The sequence below is a fragment of the Alexandromys fortis genome, unplaced genomic scaffold (genome assembly GCF_014885135.2).
Source record: "Alexandromys fortis isolate MF-2015 unplaced genomic scaffold, M_Fortis_MF-2015_v1.1 scaffold_214, whole genome shotgun sequence".
Taxonomy (NCBI): domain Eukaryota; kingdom Metazoa; phylum Chordata; class Mammalia; order Rodentia; family Cricetidae; genus Alexandromys; species Alexandromys fortis.
In genome coordinates this window covers 441,897-456,765 of record NW_026068100.1, presented here as the reverse complement: position 1 = coordinate 456,765, position 14,869 = coordinate 441,897, and the positions used below count along the sequence as shown (strand labels likewise).

The 14,869-nt window shown below is 45.6% G+C and overlaps 1 protein-coding gene across 1 annotated transcript in view; it reads right to left on the bottom strand.

Moving 5' to 3' along the window:
• Positions 1–14,242, bottom strand: part of Slc25a13 (solute carrier family 25 member 13) — a 176,006-nt gene extending 161,764 nt beyond the window's left edge. The window contains exon 1 of the mRNA XM_050123834.1: positions 14,081–14,242. Within this exon, the coding sequence (XP_049979791.1) occupies positions 14,081–14,095 (15 nt within the window). The 5' untranslated portion in view covers positions 14,096–14,242. The remainder of the gene's footprint in view (positions 1–14,080) is intronic.
• Between the last annotated feature and the right edge of the window lie 627 nt (positions 14,243–14,869).

The following is a 14,869-nucleotide window of genomic DNA, read 5'->3' as shown; positions in this document are numbered from 1 at the left end:
CTGACAGACGGGCACTGACAAGATCCTCTCCCAGGGAAAAGGACCGATTAACAGTGAGTGGCCAGTACGTGCTGTATCATGAGGACACACACCTCCACACAGTATATACCGGAGGTAACGTCTATGGACTGGATCATTTTAGTTTTGGCCACAGCAGCATCCTAGCTGCTTTTACTGAACCCTTAATTCCACACAAGGCCTAGTGCTCAGATTCTCAAAGCAGATCTCATGAAAACACCACTAAAGTTCTTTAAGGTGAAAAGCCATTAATTCCTCTAATTTTTGGAGGAAGAAACAGAGGTATTTCAGGTTCTTAAATATGTAGCTATACGTTATAAAGTCAGAAAGGACACCAAAATCCAGGCATTTGAATATTCTTTTCAACATTTGTGAGGTCTGAAGCCCTCTGATGAATCCTGCCCCTGGACCACACTAGGCATGAAATTCAAGTCTTTGTCACTTAGAATCATCACCTGCCTGATGAAGAACATTACTCTTCAGTATTATATGCTGAACCTAGTCTCAATTTTTATAGCATAGAAATTACAGTATAATTAGGAACCAGCTGCAATTGTAATTATCCCTCCCAATTTAATTTGTTACATATTAGCAAGTGTCAAATTACTACTGCTCCTTACATGACCTGATTGCACTGTCCTGAAGACAGGAGAGCATATTCCTGTTGGAGAACAAATATAAAGCATATGACATATTTATAAAGTACTGAAAGGCCCTACTTAAGCTATCACAACTTACTAGAGGCCAGACAACATCACAAAAACTTAGAATGGTTTCCTGAGAGAGAACATCTAACTGAGTGTGTGTAGCGGGAGAGAAAGCAAAGAAACAATAGAGAAACTGCTTCCACTAAGTGACACATCTGTTCAAAACGGGGCTGGGCACCAACCTCCTCTAAATAGAGCAGAAACTCAGAGGGAAGCAAAAGAAAAGCAGCACTCTGCACAGCCAAGAGCCCTATCCGGGGGCTGCACCTTTCTACTTGACTGGGCACTCCGCTACATTCCTGCACAAGTCATGGCTGATACTCCCACAAAGCTTACCACGCCCCTGGCTCTATTCTAAGCTTTGCAAACATAAACACATTGGACCTTCCCAACTGCCTCCCCCAGCAGGTGAAATGATGCCACTTGGTAGATGAGGCAATTGAAGTATAGACAATGTGCTGGAAAGTTTTTACGTCAACTTGACACAAGCTAGAGCGATCTGAGAGGAGGGAGCCTCAACTGAGAGATGTCTCCATGAGATCAGGCCATAGAGCATTTTCTTAATTAGTGATCGGTGCGCAACGATGTAACCCGTGGGGGGGGGGGGCATTCCTGGACTGGTGGTCTCGTGTTCTATAAGAAAGCAGGCTGAGCAAGCCACAGGGAACAAGCCAATAAGCAGCACCCCTCCATGGCCTCTGCATCAGTTCCTGCCTCCAGGTTCCTGCTGTGTTTGAGTTCCTGTCCTGACTTCCCCCCCATGATGAAGTGGTATGTAAAAAACAAAAAAAAAAAAAAAAAAAAAAAAAAACTTTCTTCCCCAACTTGTCTCTAGGTATTTGTGTTTCATCATAGCAACAGAAACCCTAGCTAAGACAGACAGGTCGAGCAACTTGATGGGATGGCACACAGCACATGGCAGAGTCTTTTTGTTTTATTTTGGTTTATTTTTGCTGCTGGTTTTTTGAGACAAGGTTTCTCTGTATAACAGTCTTGGCTGTCCCGGAGCTCGCTCTGTAGATCAAGCTGGTCTCACCCGCCTGGCTTGCAGAGTCTTAATAGGAACACAAATCCATGGTTTGAAGCAAAGCATTATCCTACTTGTCAGATGCATAGAACCAGCCTAAGATGAAGAGAGCAAGAGTGCTCAGGTCAAAAGAAAGCCTTATTTTATAGCAATTCCATAACTGCTGAACGCAAAAGGGGAGTGGGAAGACACACAAGAATGGTTGCTTATAAATACTGAATTACTGAGCCGGGTGCTGGTGGCACACGCCTTTAATCCTAGCACTTGGGAGGCAGAGGCAGGTGGATTTCTGTGTGTTTGAGGCCAGCCTGGTCTACAGAGCGAGTGCTAGGACAGACTCCAAAGCTACAGAGAAACCCTGCCTCGAAAAAACAAACAGACAGACAGACAGACAGAAAGATGTGGGATTGCTGTAAACTTTCAGGTGAGAATAATGGCATTGTGATCCTACTGTTAGTAAATCTTATGTAAGGCTTGGCGGCATGACTTTATCCCAGCACTTGGGAGAAAGAGACAGGTGCGTCTCTGTGCATTCAAAGTCTGCCTAGACAGTGTGTTCCCGGCCAGCCAGGACTACATAGAGAGAATCTGTCTCAAAAGGAGAACAGATGGAAAAGAAAACAAAAGAAGGAGGTGAAGGGGGTAGGAAAGAGGAGGAAGGAAAAGAAGGGGGAGAAAAGGGAAGGGGATGGGATGGGAGGGCTGTTTAGGGGCTAGAGAGATGGCTCAGTAGTTAAGGGCACTGACATCTGACATCCAGCATCCATACAGAAGTTCACAACCTGTAACTCCAGCCAAGGGCAGTCTGATCCATAGTGAGTTCCAGGCTCAAGGCTGTAGAGTGAGACCCTGTCTTTTTAAAAAAGCAAATAATAAACAGAAATCTTATTTAGATGTAGTTCAACAATGGAGGTGTGCCTGCCTTGTCCTGGGTTTAAAGGGATGAAAGAAAACATAGATGAAAAGGGAGGAGAAATTCCCTTTGTAAATGCTACTAAAATGAAGTACTTTGAGAGGACACAATGAGTGAGGGGTGGGAGGAGTAAGCGGTTTACTATAAACCGCTACACAGGGAAATAAGGGTTCTTGATACTATTTCTCCTTTGCATATTACGGGAAATAGCCACAAGGAAAAGTCCAAACAATGTTGTTTTCTGTCAAAAATGGAGGCTAATCCCTTTTCCTACAAGGGAGACTTTCCGACCAGATTCTCCTCAGTTGGTAGTATCTGGACCTTTCTTATGGGATGCAATGGGATGTTTAAATTCTGACTCTTTCACTAACAAGCAACGTGAACTCAGGGATTTTTTTTCTCATCTGTTAAAGGGGAGAAAGGGATAAAGAATGCATGAAAAGTGTAGCAGCCAGGCAGTGGTGGCGCCGCCTTTAATCCCAGCACTCAAGGCAGTGTAGGCGGATCTCTGGGAGTTCAAAGTCAGCCTGGTCTACAGAGTGAGTTCCAGAAGCCACTCCATAGCTACTGAGAAATCCTGTCTAGAAAAACCACAAAAAGAGAGGGGGGGGGGGGAGGGAGGGAGGGAGGGAGGGAGGGAGGGAGGGAGGGAGGGAGGGAGAAAAATGCAGCAGCCTCACACTTTCAAGGACAGGACAGTCCAGCTGACTGAAGAGCAGAAGAGACCCGAGCAGGGGGAGACTGCAGAGCGTTCTCTGAAGCAGAAGACTTCATCCAAATGGCAGCAGGTCACACAGTTGAATCAATGGCACCTGTTAACTCACAATTAAACAACTACAGCTGAAGGAGAGGTCGAAAAAAAGCGCTAGAAAAAATACACAGGTGGTCATCTCGTCTGTAATATGAAGCGAGAAGGCTGGTTTTAAATACGGCACAGATGAGAAATCACACAGGAAGAAGCGGATCAACATAAAATATGAGTCAGTTAAATATCAAGCAGCTGAGAGGGCAAAAACAAGATGCAAACAGGGTATGGGGGCAAGGTTCTTGATTTAACTGTCCTCTCAGAACAAATCAATATGAAAAGGCTAATGACCCAGGAGAGAACCAGGCTAAAGGCCACCACCGGACTCGATTCAAGCTATTGAGACTGAAGATCTCCATGAGCCATGCTGCACAGAGGGCTGAGCGTGGAAGGATGGGAGACAAGCAGAAGCTAGATTCCTCCAACCCAAAGCCCACATCAGTGGGACGGAAAGAGGGTATGAACGCAAAGAAGCACATACATCTCTTAGAAATAAGCACAACAGTCAAATAAGAGACTGAGGGGACGCGGGATAGTTCAGGCCGTAACGTGTTTACCAGGCAAACTGAGTTCTCATTCCCAGCCCTCACAAAAGACGCCAAGTGTGGCCACACATGTATGCAATTCCAGCCCCCCTGGATGGGGAGGGGCAGACATAGTGGATCCTGCACTTTGCTGACCCACCAGTCTGACTGACTAGGTGAGCTCAGGTTCATTGGAGACCAGACCTCTTTGTTTTTGAGAGCAACTGAGGAAGCATGAATACCCTGCATTAACTTCTGGCCTCTACACGCATGTACACAAATTAATTCATTAACTTAGTTAACATTTAAAAAAACAATATGAGGGCCGGGCGGTGGTGGCGCACGCCTTTAATCCCAGCACTAAAAATAATACAATAAAAATCAAATCACTTTGACTCCTCTGAGAAGTAATAATCCATATGGACTACTAGAATTTTTTAATCCAATGTTACAATCTATTTCTAATTAGTCTTTGTTTAGTAATCTAACACATTATATTAAATTTACCTTTTAATTTTTTTCTAATTTTCTTTTCTGTGCATTGATGTCTTGTCTGCATTCATATCTGTGTAAGGGTGTTGGATCCCCTGGAACCATAGTTACAGACAGTTGTGAGCTGCCATGGGTGTGCTGAGAATTGAACCTGGGTCCTTTGGAAGAGCAGCCAGTGCTCTTAAACACTGAATCTCTCCAACTTCCTAAATTTACCATTTTTAAGTGCACAATTTAGTGGCATTAGTATATTCAAATGTTAGAATCTGTCATCATTACTGTCATCTCAAACAAACTCTATACCTGTTAATACCTATCTTGTTCGTAATAGCCACTTTTTTATAAGAATTACAATTCATACTCATGTGTGTATATACATACATACACATAAGTGCATAGTGCATAAAATATAAGCATATATGTAAATTTGCATATTTAAAGGATGAAAACTACTTTTGATGCTCCATTAAGAGCAACTGTCAATATGCAAACTTAGTAACAAACCATTAGCAAATAAGCTGGTGAACCTGGATGATAACATCTGAAGCCACTCACCAAACACAACCTCAAAACTACCAAGATTATGTTCCTCCAGGTGAGTCCCAGAGGTGATGGGAGCACCTAGAACCATCTAGCATGCTAGTTAAAACGAAAAGCATAACACTAATGTGGCCAAGCTTTTACAGCCATCACTTTCAGAAAACATCCAAAACAAAAGCATAAAAGGGATGCAGTCAGTAAATTAGAAACTGTGGGAAAGTGCAGGAAAAGCAATCAACCTCAAAGGAAAAGGGGGGGGGGCAGGGGTAAGCTAAAGCCTGACAAAAGCTCAAGAACAAATACAAACTATGATGAGTAATCAAACAAACCTGCCACAAAAATACAACTCTGGTCAGGTGTGGTGGCATGTGCTCTTGACCGCAGCACTGGGAAGATGGGGGCAGGAGGAGCTCTGTAACTCAGAGGCCAGACTGGTTCAAATAGTGAGTTTCAGGATAGCCAGGGCTATGTAAAGGGACCCTTTCTAAAAATGAAGGCGGACAGACACACGGATGGACAGACGGACGGACAGATGGAGAGATGGGTAGATGTGTGAGGGGGTGGATGAATAGATGGATGGGAGGATGAGAGAATGAATATGTGGATGGATGGATGGATGGATGGATGGATGGATGGATGGATGGATGGATGGATAGATTGTGTGTGGATGGATGGATGGATGGATGGATGGATGGATAGATTGTGTGTGGATGGATGGATGGATGGGGGGTAAATGTGGGGGGGTGGATGGATGGATGGATGGATGGATGAATGGATGGATGGATGGGAGAATGAATATGTGGATGGATGGATGGATGGATGGATGGATGGATGGATGGATGGATAAATGGGTTGATGGATGATGGATGGATGGGAGGATGAGAGAATGAACATGTGGGTGGATGGATAAATGGGTCGATGGATGGATGCATGAATGGTTGGGTAGATGGATGGTGGATGGATGGCCAAGGCAGGGATGTTGCTGGTTAACAGAGTACCCACTTGTAATCTATACAAGGCTCTAAATTCCATTCCCATCACCTCAAACATAGCCAATTCTAAGGGAGATTTAGCTTTTCAAAGAGTTTAAATGTTTGTTATAGACAACAGTAGCCACACTGTACCAAGGTATATTGAGAGAGTTATGTTACATAGGAGTCATGCACATTGGTTCTAGAGCCAGGCTGCCTGTGTCCAAATCATCCCTCTGCCATTTTCAAGCTGTGTGACCCAAGAAGGCATTTAATCTTGCTGGAACTCATGAAATTTACCTATTCTGTACCAGAGGAGTTTTCCCATCTCAATAATAGACATAATAACAGCACAGCCTATGCCTATGGTGGAGATTCAATAAGCACTTGATATCCAGTGCTTATTGAAGAGCCTAGCTGTTCTGAGTGTTAGAATGTTGGTACAACATAGACACCATTATCTGCATAACCTTTTCTGAGCCGTAATTTTCTGGCCTGACAAATGCCATTAGCATAACCTTCCCTGCTTTTTCAAAAAGGAATAGAAAGTCACATAGTGGAGATTGTGTCTTTGGTTACTTTGCTCAAGATGATCTTGAAAACAAGCCAAGTGCCACCCCCTAAAAAAACAGTGCTTAGAATGGGGCTGGCAAACAGCTGGTGTCAGCTACACTAGAAAGAAGTGATAAAAACTGTTAAGTGCTCTGCCTGTGAACACAATGCCTATACCATCACAGGAAGATGAGACAATCCCTGAGGATTACTTTGGGAGCTGTGGGGAGAATGGAAAGGGAGGAACCAAAGGCAGGGAAACTAGTGTGGAAGCTGAGGTGACTGTATAACTAAGAAGCAATAAGTACCTTGGCTTAATAGAGGGGACAGGATACTCCAGGAAAGGAGGTGGGATTAGTTTACACTCCATTTTCCACAGATCCAAATGCCTGCAGATAGCCTCTCCTGGCTACCCAGAGCAAACAGGCAGAAACTGAAAAACACCGAGAAGAGACACTCAGTTCTAGTTGAGCAAAGTTTGAAATATCCCTGAGATACTCAAGTTGAGTTTTACAGCAACCAACTGGAAACACAGGCTGGAGCTCAGAACAACACACATGGTCACCCTTCCAAAGCCAAGCGTGGCACTGGAGGGAGAAGGGGAGGTGCACTGGAGACACCACCCTCCAGCAGAAACCAGGGAATCTGGGAGAAGCCTGCAAAGGAGAATCAGAGAGGGAGAGTGGAAAGAGAGCAAGCCTGAGAATTCACAAATGCTGATGGCAAGAAGCCCACAAAATCAGTAAAGCCCGGGGTCACCTGAGGCTAGCAGGAGAACAGGATTAGGGCTGAAATCACTGGAGAGAATGTCAAAACTCAACAGGCAGAAGAAAAGGAGGAAAGCACGGTCCGTACACATTTCCTCTTACATAATCACTTGGACTTGTGCTCCAAATCACACCTGGACCCCAAGGGATACTCAAAGCAGAGACCCTGATACAGGATTTTGACACTATGTATTTAATTCTGTAAAAGGTTGGACCACCTTACAATGAATCCAAAGTTGTATCCTTATCAAAGAAAGGCCTTTAATTAAGTGTTAATGAGTGCAAGCAGAGTTTCAGTACAGCTCCTGTGTGGTTCAGGCACCTGTCCTTTGTGTTTGCAGTTGGGTAGGATGTCCCACAAACTCCAACAGACATGTTTTGACATTCCTATTGAACGTCATCATCTCCAAAAATGCTTTCACATGGGCTCAACACAAATGGTCCCCTGCTTTCCATAGGATGACACGGAGCACTCAGAGAGATCAATCTCCAAATTCCAGTAGCAAGAGTGGGCTAGAACCAGGTTCTCCTACTTTCCAGTAACTGAATAGAGATTGTGGGGGAAGGGCTCTGGCAGCCTCTTCCTACTTAGGAAAGGAAAGCTGAACTCAGTGCCTAGTCAGGCCTCTGCAGCCCTATTACCGTGATGATCAGCACTCAGAACAGACATTCCAAACCTCATGTCCAATCCTGAAAACTCCTGAACATGTGCCCAGAAGTACACACATTTGTTCAAAGTAGAATCCGTTATACAACTTCCTTACCAATAGTACTTACTACACACCTCACATATATAAGCTATCTTATTGCAAGCAGTAAGGGCATCAGGAAATATCTGAGCCTCCCATCAACAGTGTTCATTGATAGCATGTGCTACAGGTGGAAATCGAGACAAAGCAAGCGGACTAACAGTCATCAAGCACTGCAGTTTATTGGAGTTGAACTGCAAAGAAATCTCAACACTGTCAACTGAGCTATGATGTCAACACCCAAAGTCAAAGGGAACCATCTAGGTTCCTCACTCACACAACTACAGAGAAGTTTTCTAAAGAAAAGGGATACCGTACGTGCTAGGAGACAGAGCAACAAGCTGGAGTATCCAACCATGCTCCACACATGCCACAGGGAAACCACTGATTCGGCAGAGTTCTGTGGCTAAGGCAAGAATTTCAATGACTTGGCTGGACCCAGCAGAAGACTCTGGGTTGATGAGTCCTAAGGGTAGGTGTTATAGGATGATGCTCTTGTACACTGTAAAAATTTGTCACTTGTATTAGTTTAATAAATCGCTGACTGGCTAGCAGCCAAGCAGAAAGTATAGGCGGGGCAACCAGATTAGGAGAATTCTGAGAAGAGGAAAGGCAGAGAGGCCATACAGACACAGAGAAAGCAAGATGAGATGAGAATGCTTCACTGAGAAAAGGTACCAAGATACAAGGATAAGAATTATGGGTTAATTTAAGTTGTAAGAGCTAGTTAGTAATAAGTCTGAGCAATAGGCCAAACAGTTTATAATTAATATCAGCCTCTGTGTGTGTATTTGGGTCTGAACAGCTGTGGGACCAGGGAGGACATAAACTTGCATCTACAGGCAGGCTTCTTCTGTATTTGATTTAGAGACTGTGTCACTTCAACAGGCCCATCTTCCTCCCAACACAAAGCCAAGCCAGAGCTCCAGGAGGCTAGTCTGTCCAAGGCCCATCCTAACACCAAGAACACATGAAGCAGGAGTGATTTAGACCAGGAAAACTGAGGACACAGTGAGGCAGGGTGCTTAGTCTGCAGTAAACAGCAAGCAGGGAGGGGAGGAACAAACAGGTCAGCAGGCCTAGTCCTCATGAACAGTAGACGATAAAAGGGAATGGGTGAGTATGGACACGAGGGCAAAAGGCAATGCTCCTCTGACATCGTCTAAAAGAGCTCAATGTCCCAAAAGATGTGCAGCCTGATTTCTTACACTCCACATTGCCCTCACCGTCTACCTTCTGTGGACCAATGCCTGTCAAGCTGCAGCCGTAAGTGAGGGAGCAGTAGACTGCCCATATGCCAGACCACGGCAGGACAGGGGCTAGAAGACCAGATCTGTGCTGCACTGATTGCCCCTCGGGCACCTTCTCTGACTACCACAGAAAACCACTGACACATCACAATAATCAAAAGGAGCTTCTAGGTGGCTTGGGGTGCTAAAATCTAAGTTCTCGGATAATTATAAAACTGTATGATTTTGATACCTAAGCAACAAGGAAAACACAAGCAAGACTGAATTTTTTGAAAAAGAGAATAAAGTGACCACTACCTTGACCCCTTGGAGTTAGGACACCATTCTCTTCCCCCTAACTTGTCCTGTGAGTCTGCTCTCCTGCCCTGTCCTCGAAGCCAGCAGCGAAGCATCACAAGGCAGGTTACTTGGATAGTGGCTGCCAGCCACACCAGATGTCAACTCAGTCCTGAAATGAGGTGACGGCCCTGCATTGGCACCTCGTAGAGCTCTCTAGATGATTTCAATGCCCGGGAACCACTGCCCAAGAACAGTCTACAAAGCAAAGGAATTTAAGGAAACTGCAATCAATTGCAAATTTTCCTTTTTTTGTTGTTGTTGTTTTTTTGTTTTTTGTTTTTTGAGACAGGGTTTTGCTGTAGTTTTTAGAGCATGTCCTGCAATCAGCTCTTGTAGACCAGGCTGGTCTCGAACTCAGAGATCCACTTGCCGCGGCCTCCTAAATGCTGGGATTAAAGGCGTGTGCCACCATCACCCAGCTTTCAATTGCAAATTTTCTTGGGACTTCCTATCTACCACTGGTAGAAGGCAGGATTGAGAACAGGAAAGATGAAGATCTTACATTGCATAAAGTCACAAGGCCCATCCGTAACAATTTCAGAATCTCTAAAAAGCCAAACATTTCTTTCCATTACAGGAACCTGTTCTCTTAAAAATCCGTCCGGGCATTAGAAACACAGATCACTTTATGCAAGACGTGGTGACTAAAGCTTGGAAAGCAGGAGATCACTTCAAGGTCACCCTTAGCCGTTTAGAGTTCAAGGTCAACCCCCCGAGGCCAGATTTCAAATACTCACCCCGCCCCCCCATCTCTCTCTTTCCTACCTAGCACAAACAGCTGTCTGCTTTACTATTACATTACCAAGACAACAATTCTCAGAGGGAAAGTCAGGCTGGACCACGGACAGCTTGAAATACTGAAGAATTGCCAAACCTAAGGTCTTTATTTTTTAACTGTAAAACGAAGACAAAAACCGCAAAGCACTCCATACTGTTGTGACAATTAAGGTAGAATGGGAACGCACTTAGGAGGAGCTGGCACACAGGCAGCACTCTGCAAACAACCTTTAATTAAATGGCTGGTTTCCAGGGAGGAGCCTACCTTCTAAGTCATCCCCACACCTTTCCTGTAAGCCTGACCTGCCGCAGGCTCTGCTACCAGTCAGTCAGCAGACAGAGCAAGAAGAAACCCTGGAGCAAGCATGGCAGGATTAGAATGCCAGATCTAGCCAGAACTTCCTAATCAGCAGGTCTTAGGTCTCTCACAGCTCATCGTAGGGTTTCTGAGTCTTCGTCTACCACAGGGATGGCAGTACTAATATCTAATTCAGAAGAGATTCAGTACCAGGATTAAAACTGAAAAGCATTCGGAATGGAATTCGGTATCTAAGTAATCATTCCTCATATTCGCTTTTTTTGTTTGTTTGTGTGTTTTATTTTGTTTTTTTCGAGACAGGATTTCTCTGTGTAGTTTGGGGCCTGTCTTGGAACTTGCTCTAGACCAGGCTGTCCTCGAACTCGGAGATCCGCCTTCCTCTGCCTCCCGAGTATTGGGATTAAAAGCTCACTGCTATTTTTCAAGCACATGCTATTTCCTGGGTGTAGCATAAACCTAGGTTCTCATTATGTTGACATGCTGCTGACAGTGGGATGGACCTTTCCTATTGCCTATTTATTCATCCTGGGACACAGCTACACTTCTGAGACGTCTCCCTTCAGATCCATTGAAACCCCTTCTGTGGGGCGGCTCTCTAACATGAGTTTAGTTTCCTTTTGATGCCAAAGTCCAGTTCATTGGCAACATAGGAAAGACCAGGGTACGCAATTACAAATTAACCAATGATCACAGCAACAGCATATTTAAAGCTGGGAGAATCAACAGCACAAACCTTAGCCCTCCAGAGCACTGTTTTTGTTGTTGGTTTAATTGATGCTTTCATTTTATCATTGAATCCCTTTCTTTTGGTTCTAGGCTGATTTAAGTCCAGCAATGTAGCCCATGTCTGAGTTTACACCAGAGCGTCTCTGATGGCTTACACCTGAATTCCATCATCCTTGCTGCATAAACTTAGTGCTAAGAGATAACCTCAAAACACTGGTAGTTCCTGATCATTATTTCATTTAAAAACAATCAACTCTATGACTGTTGAGTAGTGAGTGGATAGGAAAAGACAAAATAAAAAGATACAAGGAAAATGAATGACTATGTATGAATAACTACCAAGAACCAGCAAACTAAAAAGATGTTAGGAAATAGACAGTTGTGGCTAAGTCTTTCCCGTCAATTTACTTAAATGTTACAGTGGTTCACTATAGCAAACGTAGCAGGCATGGAAATCTCACAGGTGTGTTCTCAAGCTCACAGGCCAGCTTTGTGATACTCCACTGGGGTAGACTTTTCTCCTTCAAGGGTTCCCCAGTCCTTTCCAGGCATGTCAGGTTTACCCCTAGATGAAAGTTTCTCCAAAGATAACAAAAGAAAACAGCCCTGACTGTGCTAGAACACATTTTGTTGACAAAGGGGGGGGGGGCCTCTACCCCATAAAGCTGGGACTACAGATGTGGGCTGCCATGCCCAGCGCCACCTTACTTCTTACTTATTCTGGCTTTCTCATCCACTCACATGGCTTTGCTATGTCCTATTGGACATGCCTATGTTAGCCATCAGAACTGAGCAAAGGTGACTTTCAGGGAATAAATAACAAAGAGCACAGGTTCCCAAACAATACTGGTGAAAGAACTGTTTCATTTTCCCTGTCTTTCACGACTTCATAAAAGCCAACTGTCCTATTTTTTTTTTTTTAAGATCAGACTGACCGTAAACTCAGATCCGCCTCTACCTGTGCCTCTGAGGACTCGAACTAAAGGCATGCACCACCATGCCTGCCTCCAAATGTTATTTTCTTGTTAACGGCTTACTAAGAAAAACTAAAAAGTTAAGCCTGGGGGGGGGGGGGGGGGATAGAAAGGGAGGAAAAATACATATAGCTCAATAAAAACAATTTTTTAAAAAAAGTTGAGCCTGCCTCATTACTTAAATCACTTCATATTTGCCAAGTCTTACATTCCATTTCTACGCATGTGCCTCAATTTGGTGCCCACCATTACTATCCCCAAATAAAGCAACACTTTTAATTCCTCCGCAGATATATAAATGACAAGTAGGTATTTATTCCAGAGAACCCATTCACCCCAGTCGTTGCATCCTACCATCATAAAGAGTTAATGCAAAGGGTTATTGTCTTGAAAGACCTAATATAGCTTCCAAAATAATTCAGGCACCCTCGTGCTCATTCAGACACACACCCAAACACACCCAGCGCACACTCGTGAGGGTTACACCCCCAGTAGTTACAGAGAAAGGCCACTTAAGGCACCCAGTCTACAAATAAGAAGCCTGCGAATTTGGGGAGCATGGAGAGACTCTAGTCACACTACAGCACTTAAATATATTTGTCTGCTTACAATTTCCATTGCAAATGTGATTAGTTTGCTTGAATAAATAAGAATATGATGTGTTGGCCATGTTTTCCTCTTGAGGGTTATCACAGAGTTTTGATTAAGGACAAATGTTTGAAATGTTGGGTTTATTTAAGTTCACTGCACTTAAGATGATCTAAGAAGTTGTATAGGCTTGATTAAAGGGTTGCCTTCGTGAACTTAAAATTAAAAGCAATAAATTCCAATGATTCGAGTGATTGGGATTGAATATGGTATTCTGCCAGAAAAGTTGGAATGCAGTCCAGAGAGGCTGAAATGGTGTGCAGGTTTGAAGAACCGGTGAAAGAGGAAAGGTCAATTTGTCGGAGCTGCCTTCTCCCTGGGTTCCTGAACGATTCACATTACATAGAATCTCTTTTAAGTGGAACTTCACAGGAGTGACAAGCTCCCAGGACAATCTGTTTTGTCATTTCCAAAAAGAAGCCTCTCCGAGGCTCGGAGGCTGGCTTGTAAGTGTTGTCAGATGGAGAGAGGGAGGGGAAGGGTGGGGGATGGGGAAGGGTCCCAGGGCTAGCTAGCTACACGCGCAGGCCAAGTACTTTCCAAAACGGAAGTCAAGGTGACTTCCCTACCGGCGCGAGGGCGGAACCCTTGAAACGTAATAGGATCAGGCTTCAGCCCCAGCTGGGGCCCCTGGAAGGAGAAACCCGGGTCAACAACAGACGGGTCAGAAGCAGGAGAACCCCGCGGTGGCGGAGGGGTCTGTGTAACCCTGGGCTCGCTCTTGTCCCAGGCCACCTGGCCCCATCCGCGCGCGCACTCCTCCTGGCTGGCCCGGGCTCCGTCCCGCGGGACCTTGCTGGTGACCGAGCCAAGTGGGAGTGTCCGGCTGGCAAAAGTTTCTGCAGCACGACCAGGCCGCGGTACGCACGCGGCCACAAGTGCGGTCCCCTGTGCCCTCCCTCAGCTGCAAGGTGGAACCCGCATCCAGTCCCCCCGCTGCACCCTGCTAGGCGCCAGGTCGCCCCTGCCTGCCTTGCCTTACCTTGGCGGCCGCCATGCTTTGGCCCTGGTGCAGGCGGCTTTGGGACCCGCTCTCCGGTTGGCTTGCACTGGGGACCCCGGCGACTCACTTCCCGTCCCGGCTGAGGTGGGGGCGGCGATTCGGCCCGGCGGCGTAGGCTCCCGGCCTGCCTCCCCACGCCCCCCCCCCCGGCGCGGGTCATGCGGGTGCCGCCAGCCCATTGGCTGGGCCGGGCCAGGGCTTCCCGGTCCCGCGTGATCTAAAGGCCTCTGCCCTGAAGCCAGGGAGGGCCCTAATCTGGGAACTGCTGAGGGACCAGGACACGTGACACACCCTGCTATCCAGCTTTAGCAGCCACCTTGGTGGGTACCCAAGGGCCATGGAGAAAGGCAAGTCACCCGAAGACAGGTAACCTGATGAGGGACCCTTCTGCTTGGGCTGGAGCCAAGGGCTAGCCCTGGGCCTATGAGAAAGCCAAGTGAAGGTGGTTGGCACACAACACCTAGAAGCAGACACACATACACTCACATACACCTAGCTGGGGCAGGTTCTTGCCAGGATCACATTGGTTTTTGCTCCCAGAAGGACCCCACCGCAATGCCATCATGAATCCCCAAAGAACTAATAGAAGAGAAGATTTACAGCTGGCCAACCTACTTTGACGATCTAACTTGATAAACTGGGATATAGTATAGAACACACGTTTGTAGAGCTATTTTGCATCAACTGTATATTAGGACAAAAGACGTTCTGGGTTAGTGAGATGCCCAGCATGTGTTAGCTTTCACGTAGTCTACTAAGGTAATAGCT